This window comes from Akebia trifoliata, chromosome 11 (assembly GCF_017979445.1).
Source record: "Akebia trifoliata isolate Shusen 1 chromosome 11, ASM1797944v1, whole genome shotgun sequence".
Classification (NCBI taxonomy): Eukaryota; Viridiplantae; Streptophyta; class Magnoliopsida; order Ranunculales; family Lardizabalaceae; genus Akebia; species Akebia trifoliata.
In genome coordinates this window covers 8,412,569-8,421,842 of record NC_141385.1, presented here as the reverse complement: position 1 = coordinate 8,421,842, position 9,274 = coordinate 8,412,569, and the positions used below count along the sequence as shown (strand labels likewise).

Sequence of the window (9,274 nt, the reverse complement as noted above, 5' to 3'; positions counted from 1 at the left end):
ATTAGAATCTTAGGAAGAGCAATGATGTCCAAAAACATTGTATTGTTCATTTAGAAGAACCCAAGAAGCAATCAACACTTGGTAATTGGTATAATGGAGATACAGAACCTGTTCTGGCATCCACAAAATGGTAAGATACCAATGGTTGGAAGTTGATCCGTATAAAATTCTCACTCAACAAAAATGGAAAATGTAGTGCCTATGCAAAATCCAAATATAAATTGGTAACTTATGAAACAAATATGCCATTACGATTCTTGTATCATCAATTTAGTTTTCTACTACAGGTAAAAAAAAATCCCAATTAACCCCAACATATACTCCTATCAACACTTGCATGCATAAAGCCTTCCATTTAAAGAGCTTCAACAGCTCATGAGGGGAAAAAATGGTGAACCCTTGCAGGCCGTTATAAGGGGGACAAAGTTCCAGCAGTAGAGAGACTCTTGTCTAGATCAGAAAGTTTCCCTACTTCAGCATCCCCTCATGGCATAGTTTTGTATGCGACACTTTAGCTCTCAAACTGGATTGCAGCTGACAATCTGCACGGCAAAAGAGGAAGTTTTAGTTCTCAAAAAAAAAAAAAACAAGAAACATGGGCAGCACGATAATAATATATCATTTTCTCCAGAAAATAGAAAATACAACTCTACCTCACCTTCACCGACCCTTTATCCAATCGGTGATGCTAATCAGTCTTCATTGTCTTGGGCATGGTCATCGAGATGATCAACCCCATGGGCAGCACCATAATCAACCCATGGTAGTATGGACTCCAAGAAAACCATCACTGGGTGCCTATTCATAACCTCACGCGGGGCATGGCCAGCCACCTCGGGATTGGCACCTTGTACTCCATTCTGCATAGCCTGAGCCATGTGTGGATCAACCATAAAGTTACGAAGGTCATCAGGTGGCATTGTTGGGACTGAAGAAGAGAAATCCGAGACCAACAAATGGGAATACCTATCAAACAAGAAAAACTATCAGACAATTGGTAAATATACATACAATAAAAATATGAAATAGTAATCATAGCTGAAAGTTAGGAGCATCGTTGTTGTTTTTTTACGTTTCAAATTCATCATCAGCAGAGCCCTATCCCAAAAATTCGGGGTCAGATGAGCAAATCTTATTCCTTGATTCATTATGAGCAATAATTAACTGCACCCACTACAAAAATTTTACTTGGAGCAATACAATAGATGTGAAGAAAGAAAATCATTCCAATAAAATATTTATATCCTTCCATCCAAAAAATGCTCAAAGATTCAGGAAATACTCCAAAGTTGATCATATTTTTAGGTGTATCCAAATCACTATACTTCTTGACTTGGTAGGGCTGTAAAATGGTTTGCCTGGCTGATTGACGAGTTGACTTGTCTGTTAGATGATTATATAAGTTAACAAAACACTACGTCGATACAATCAACACAAATTTGTGTACATAAGCAGGACATACAATACTGAACGGAAAGAGTGTAAAACACATACTCATTTTGCTCAGAAGAGAAGGCCTCTTTCCTCAGGCAAGCCCAATCCTTAGCATCACTTCCATTATGATCCAAAGTTTCAATCACCAGCTGAGAAGCATCTCTCAACAATATCTGCAACTCTGGTAACCTCCACATGATATAATTCCTTTCCACATATATGCTAATGAGGTGCTCCAAAGAGGGTCCACCAGCCTGAGCTGATCCGAAAAAAGGATGCTTAAGTATCAGTGTCCAAGCCGGATCCTTTAAAGGTGCCTTCTCTACTAATTTCTTCAAGACAGAAGGGTGAAGCATCAAAGCCTGTTTCATGAGATCAGTCGAAGTAGCCTTTTCATTCTCTACAAGGGCATTTTTTGAGCTCTCACGTTCAAAATAGAAACAACAGATGGCAAGGGAATATGAGAAGTTTGGGAACAACCAGAGAGAGTTATCGCTTCTGTAATCCTCGGAAAACCGTTCTAACCATGAATACTCCTCTGCCCTGAGAGAGTAGTAGTCGATGCAGAACATTGCCCCCATTGGATCATCAGAATCCAACGAAAGTAAAAGCTTGCAAACTTCAAGAGCTGAACGATGACAACCACGCCGGTCCATGTTTTGCATGTGAGTGAATAGCGCTAAGAATAGTGGCTTATTCGTGTCATGGTTATATTTCAATTGGCAATTTCCTTGTAAGGGGCTGAATAGAGGATGCCACGCGCACTCCAATGCAAATAAAGACTTTGAAATGGCATCAGCAGAGGACTGATGTTCTCCAGAGAACTTTAACACATCTGCGATGGTTAAGAGGGACTCTATGTGGTAAGGATAGTATGCTAAGATACCTGCTATACCATTCAGATCATGGATTGCTTTAGCAGCTTCGAACGTTCTTTGTGCTTGGCTATAGGACGATGAACGCACATATCTGTAGGTGGTCATACATAAATGAAAATTTTCATGATGTCAGAGTATCATGACAAACCAAAATAATAATAATAGTTTGCACAATCAATGTTATTACATGCTGTGAGACCAAAATGTTATCTAACAAATGGCACCAAAATCACACATAATCAATATTATTTCATTTGGTGTATATAAAGGGGAAAATAGGAATATCATCATGAAAGCAAAATGGAGATACCATAAAATCTTCGCATCAACTGGGATGAGGTAGATTTATCCATCTAAGTCATCAATAATCTATATAATAAAACACAACAGTAGGTCCCACTCAAAATACAGTTGTAGGGTATAAACATCTCACTCAGCTATAGTGGAGTGGGGTCCACACTACCTCACTTTATTGCCTTTCCTCCTCACCCCCTACAACTTTATTGTCTTTTGTTTCCTCCCTCCCCTCTTTATACAATAATATCCCTCCAATTTTACTATCCTTCCTCTTCTAATCCCATTTTCAATAATACCTCTCTAACTTAAATATTTTTCCTTTTTACCCCTTCAATCCCAACGGAGTGGTTCCACACAACTCCCCTTTTCCAATATTACCCCTCAAACTTTACCCTCTTTCCTCTTCTCCCCCCTTTCTTAATAATACCTCTCCAAATTTATTATTTTTCCTTTTTTTTTTACCTCTTTAACCCCAAAGATTTTTTAATATAACCTTCCAACTTTATTAGTTTCCTCTTTTACCCCTAACCCCACATAGGATGCCCAAAGTGTCTGAATAATGTAGACTACTACACTGACTGTATGTACCAAACTATAGTTTTTAGTCGGAAAGAAAAAGTGTCGAAATTACAGCCTGGAATTACATTAAAAAAGCATGCAACCAATAAGGCTATAGAAAATTAGGGACTGCTACTTACTTAAAAAAATGTTGTCCATCTTTAGTTTCCAAGAGTTCCATGGATAAGGATCCATCCCAGCGAGACCAGTGTACTGATGGAGAAACAAGAATAGTCTTTCTATGATTGTGGGTTCCACGCCTTCCACCCCGGATCTGCCTTGAACTGCCACTATTATGACTATTCTCGAATGACCTCACCACTTCAGAACCAAATATCCTTCGCAATTCATTTTCAGGCCTTAAAAATTTAGGATCCACTACTAATACGGACGATGTGCGTTGTTTCACAAGGTTCTCCTTAACTTTTGGATGTTCTGCTTTGGCAATTGTAAAGCCGGCAAGTTGACTAGGAGAATTTGCATCAATAGTCAAACTTTCCAAAATCACATCAAAGGGTTTTCCGGTTTTATCTTTAGTATAAGTAGGGTCCCCCTTGCCCTTTTTCTTTTTCTTCTTTGATTTGCGATTAGATGATGGAAGTACCTCAACAGAGTTCTTCACAACAGGCGGTTCTTGTTCATCAACATCTCCTGCTGAAGTTTCATCGGCTATTTCCAGCTCATCCCCCTGGAAAAAAGAAAAAGGAAAAGACAAAAAAAAAAAAAAGAACATTGGTCATTGACCTCTTCTGCTAGCAGTAGTTTAGTACATTACAAGCCTACATAAGTCATCGAACTCACTCAAATAATAACTTAAAGAGTTAAATGGTTTTCCTGGTTGCCACCAGCAAGAGACAGTGGAAGGGTGTGTTGCATAGATTTTTCTGATCATGGTATCTGGTATTGGGGACGCGTGTTAGTCTCCGAAACCGCATGGATTCGGGTGCGTCATTTCTCACTTTTTTTATTTTCTCTTGTGCAAAATATTAGATATCATTTACCAAATTACCAGGTTCTACATTTTTTAATTGAAGTTTTCTACATGGTAAAGCCAACTTTAAACTATTTATTCCCTTGTATATCATTTTATGATACAAACAATAAGATATACCAGAACATTTTCCATAAGTATCTATAAACCCCTTGTTTCATATCATTAAGTATACTGTTGAGACCACAAATACTATTTTCCAGGCATCACTACCCATGTCTGACTTTGACACCAACACACATATCAATGAAACATTGGTGGATGAAAAAGAATAACATTTTTTTTTTTTTGAATGATATATGGCTGAAAAAAGAAAATAAAGATTGACAACGAATACAGGGTAGGAGCTTATAAAAAAAAGTATCAATTTGAAGATATGGATTAAGCAAACATAAGTTAACAGCCAAACTAAAGCCAGGATCCACTTCATTGATCTTGCAGCAGCATATTTCGTAAGGGCCAATTGGCCTTGGGTGATTGCTTCACTAGCAAATTATTATAACATCAATATCTGTAAATATGTGAATAAAAAACTTGAATTTGTGGAGCGTGGTTGGATGGGTAGTGTGGCCAAAATTTAAAATCCCCACCTGAGGCACTGTCTATGGAAAAAATTCTGAGACTCGCTCAACCAAGACAGACCTGGAATACTGAATGTTTTAGGACCAACCTCTCATTCCGGTGACGGGCAAGACATTCCAAGATGGTATTAAACTCCAAACCATATGCATGACTCTACCATCCTTCCCTCTCCTCTTGTCTTCTTCCGCTTTCTTATGTACTCAATTTTCCACTTATTAGGCACCTCTGGCCGACCCTTCCTTCTGCTGAATGTTGGGGCTTTGGTAAAGGAGGAAGAAGAGAGTGTTTCGGGGAAAGGAAAAATCTGCTCGAGAAGTGACTATGGAGATATTGAGCTTATTATTCTACTAGAGCTAGCTGTACAAAGATTTTAAGGGAGTCTTTTTTGTTGCCTTGTAAGGGGACCTTCTCGGGCTCCACTTTTCTCTTGTTTCCTCAATATATTTATACTTAAATATAAAAAATAAAAATAAAAATGAGTACGAACACCTGTATCAAAATTTTCCAACCATAATACCCATAATCCTCCATCTTCTTAAACCTAAGTCTCCAATCTCCACTAATCCTGTTGGCCATTATTTCAATCATCGCCTTATTTAAGGTCTACTTCAATCTCTTTAGATCGTCCAAATCCATCTCTTTATAGCTTCCAAGTCAATCAAATACAAAATTCAAATCATACCCACTCCATGGGCATCAATCCCAAATCATTCCCTACCTCAAATCTTAATTATACATCCATTAATGCTAAAATTTTGAACGATCAACCAGTAAATCTTTACACGAGCTCTCTCTCTCCCCAGAGTTTCTCTCCTATCACTAGTTCTTGTGCTCCTATCTCTCTCTAATTATCATTTTGCCAGTAATCAACAAAAGACGTCCACATAGACACTAAATTACATCGCTCTATCAGGTATCTAGAATAATCGCTCTTGAGGTTCTTCCCCAAATTTGCAGCCTAGATTTTTTTCAGTCTTTTTAGGTTTCCTAAACTCAATAACAGAAACAAACATAACAAGCTTTCAATCACACAAAGAAACCATAAAGGGCATCAAGTTATTGTAATTCTACAATGTCAATATCAATCAATTTCCATGGCAGAACGAATTAACAACATAAACCCTAATCTCTCAATAAAATCGATGAAAGGGGGAATCTGAAACCAACCTCGTTCTCCAGAAGATCGAAGAGGTTTCGAGAAGGAGGATGTGAATCGGGCGAGTCTGACTCGTCCTCGTTAAGCTCCGATTCGAGCTCGGTGAGCTTCCAGCGTTGATCTTCTTGTTCTCTTAGAACTTTTCTCAGTAATCGAGCCGACATGGTTTTTCTTCGATTCGATTGGAATTTGTTAGCTTCGAGCGCAGAAATCCAATGCGCTTAGGGTTCGGCTGTTTCGAAAATGAAGGAAAACTTAAGGGACGAATATTTATTTTTTACGAGAAAATTCGCGGTTTCTATCTTGCGCACGGGTGCGTTCTATGAAATTACACAAGTGGGCATCGACTGCTCATTCCCGTCTATTTAAGGGTGTGTTTGGATGGTTTTAAAACCCAGATTCGCATCTTGTCTCGGATGAGTTTTCTTATACGTTTATCAAAATTTTCAAAAAATAAACGTGAGGTATTAAATCTCATTCTAAAAATTGACTTGTGCGTCTATCTCATTTATGCCTGATATCGAGATGACTCAGGCGATACATCTCGGTCTTGAACGAGTTTTGAAACCTTGGAAGCGATGGTTAATTAGATTTTGGAATTGAAGTTGTTAGCGTTCATCCTAACTCCTCAAATGAATTCCAATGTTTGATTTCCTATAGAAATTCAGTTGATGAATTGTTCGCATTTGACTAAGATTCGATATGACTCCTTTATTACTTGAAAAATATTGTCACAGTCAATAAAATTCAATCGAGTCGATTTTATATATTTTGATAAAATATTTAATTTTTGATAATTTAAATATTTATTATCTTAAATAAATATGATCTTGTGATGAAACTTAGGGTATGTTTGATTGCACATGGAAAATAGGGTGGAAAATCAATTTCCATGGAAAATGACATTTTTCAAGTGTTTGATTGCACATGGAAATGGAATTCATTTTCCACCCCATTCAAAAAGTCCACTAAATCATGGATTTCACTTTCCCACCCATATGGGTGGGAAAATGAAATCCACCCATATTTTCCATCATCAATTCTTCCCTACCACCACCACTACCACTACCACTACTATCACCATTACATTAACCTCGTCGTCGTCGTCACCATCGCCGTCGCCATTGGCTCCGTCTCCGACCACCTTCTATCTCTTTTCTTCTTTTTCTTCTTCTCCTTCTTCTCCATCCCTCACCTCATCCGCCACCACTACCACCACGTTCTCCCCCCCCCCCCATCTTCCTCACTTACCTTCGTCGCCACAGTCACCGTCGTCGTGGTTGTCGTCGCCGCCACCGCCGTCGTGACCGCCACCGTCGCCGTCGTCGCCGTCGTGGCCGCCACCGTTGTCGCCACATCCTCCCCCCTCCCTCTTCCTCGTCATCTTCTTCTTCCTCTCCCCCTCCTATCATCTTCTTCCTCTTCTTCTTTTTTCTCATATTTTTCCATGATTTTATCCATGTGAAATCAAACAATGGAATTTGATTTTCCAACCCTACCTATTTTCCACAACTAATTTTCCATGGATTTCAAATTCCATGGAAAGTGACTTTCCATGCAATCAAACATACCCTTGTTTTAATCTAGGGCCCAATTTCGGGTTGAATCTGATTATATCAATATCCAACTTTTATATTTGGATTCATATTTGAATCTCGACTCAAATCCTATTAATTAAAATTGTATCCAAACCCAGGGGTGGAGCAATTAGTTGAGTTGAAGAACTTGAAGATGAATGATATTAGAGAGAAATTAAGAGGTTTTTTATTAGAAGTTGAAGAAAAGGATATTTAAGTCATTTCCAATTAGTATATGAAAAGACTCAGTCAAGAGGTAATGTCATCAATAACAACAAAAATTAAGGGGTGGGGTGGGGTGGGGGGAGAGGGTTAAAAATTGGAATGAGGTGAGGGTGTGGGGGCGAATGGGGAGAGAGATGAGGGAGTGAAGACAAATGGGACATGTAATTAGTTGAAAATATAAGGGTGTCTCAAAGTTCTGTGGGGGCAATTGCCCCCACCAGTTCCTTACTAGCTCCGCCCTTGTTCGAACCATATTAACTGATTCGGATCCAACACAACCAGATTATTTGATTCAGGTCATATCATTTTGGACTGTTCAATATTTTTTGTGTCATTTTTCCTTTCTATTTGTTATATTATTTTGTTTTTACTATTATAATTTATTTATTTTCTAAAAATTCATGTTATATTAAAGTAGTAGATAAAAGATGTTTTGAAAAGTTAAGAAAGAAAAAAAAAACTTTCAAAGCAATATATCATTCGGCTCTCGACGAATATAGGGATGGATGGATCTGACTTAGATTCAACTCAGGTTAAAGGGCATCAACCCATATTTTTATTTGAATCTACTCCAATGGTCTAAACCCACTAAATTCGGATTACTCAGATTTTAGATAAAATCTAATTCATTTTATGTCCTATTCTAATCACCATATTTTTATTAAAAATTTATAATTATTTAAATAGGAATCTAAGTTATAAATAATGTAAAGTGAGTTGAATGAATTATATACTAGATGACCCATGTGAGACAACTTGATTTTTGTTTAAAGTTATAAATCTCACCCACAAAGGTGAGAATTATAACTCAAAATGGGAGTTCACTTATTGGAGTTGCAACTTCATGGAATTGACAAACCAAACAACCAATTAGAACTTTAAAACTGGAGTTGTAACTGTTGTTAGCAATTTGGAATACGGCAAAAATTCGATATGTGAGAAATTCGAGTTTTATTCGATTCCAAATTGCAAAAATCCGGTCAAACATTTGCAAAATGGTAAATACACAACATATGTTTTATACAGGTATTATACATTTCACATAAAAACTTCGAAAACCAAAAATTCAATAATATAATTATATCGATGTACATTGCTTTCTCGTGTTTTCTTAACTAAGTGAAGTGCTTCCCTACCGGTAACAAGTAATAGGGTGACCAAAATTCAAAATCTCCACTTGACGCATTATCTCATTAGGGCGAAATGCTTCTTAATCATACATTATCGAGTCATTTAGATATACCTCTCTACGTTTAGGTGAATATTTGAGATACCTTTGTTCGTTTTCGTAACTGATGACTTACTCGAGGACCCCTCATGTGAGGTTATTTTAGTAATTTCAATCATACTTTCAAATGTTGATAGCCCTTTAAGAGGGCATATGTGATTCAACAGTCAATGAGGATCCCACCTAGTGTTGTCAATGAATCGGATGAGATGAAAATTTGAACTGTTTTGATCCATTAACTGTGGGCCTGGATCAAGGTTTCGGGTTTTCACAAAGACCCAAACCAATAGGGATGCCATTTGATAACTAATTTAGCTGGTTTTGGATCAACCATAGTCCGATTAGATA

The 9,274-nt window shown here is 37.6% G+C and overlaps 1 protein-coding gene across 2 annotated transcripts; it reads right to left on the bottom strand.

Moving 5' to 3' along the window:
* Positions 1-200: 200 nt before the first annotated feature.
* LOC147390729 (transcription factor-like protein) lies at positions 201-6,217 on the bottom strand. 2 transcript variants are annotated; one of them, XM_086457307.1, is made up of 5 exons: positions 5,908-6,217; positions 3,308-3,855; positions 1,495-2,403; positions 654-966; positions 201-542 (listed from the first exon to the last, which is right to left on the bottom strand). In XM_086457307.1, the coding sequence occupies exons 1-4, from the start codon at positions 6,058-6,060 to the stop codon at positions 693-695; spliced, it is 1,884 nt and encodes a 627-aa protein (XP_086313433.1). In that variant the 5' UTR covers positions 6,061-6,217; the 3' UTR covers positions 201-542; positions 654-692. The 2 variants fall into 2 exon arrangements, with proteins under 2 accessions (XP_086313433.1, XP_086313432.1); XM_086457306.1 differs by having other exon boundaries at positions 659-966; positions 5,908-6,216.
* Positions 6,218-9,274: the final 3,057 nt, after the last annotated feature.

Coding starts and splice junctions, on each gene's coding strand:
- LOC147390729 (XM_086457307.1), bottom strand. CDS start 6,060: ATGTCGGCTCGATTACTGAGAAAAGTTCTAAGAGAACAAGAAGATCAA. Junction 2,404..3,307: donor GATGGACAACATTTTTTTAA/GTAAGTAGCAGT, acceptor GACCACCTACAG/ATATGTGCGTTCATCGTCCT. Junction 967..1,494: donor TTCTCTTCTGAGCAAAATGA/GTATGTGTTTTA, acceptor CTTGTTTGATAG/GTATTCCCATTTGTTGGTCT.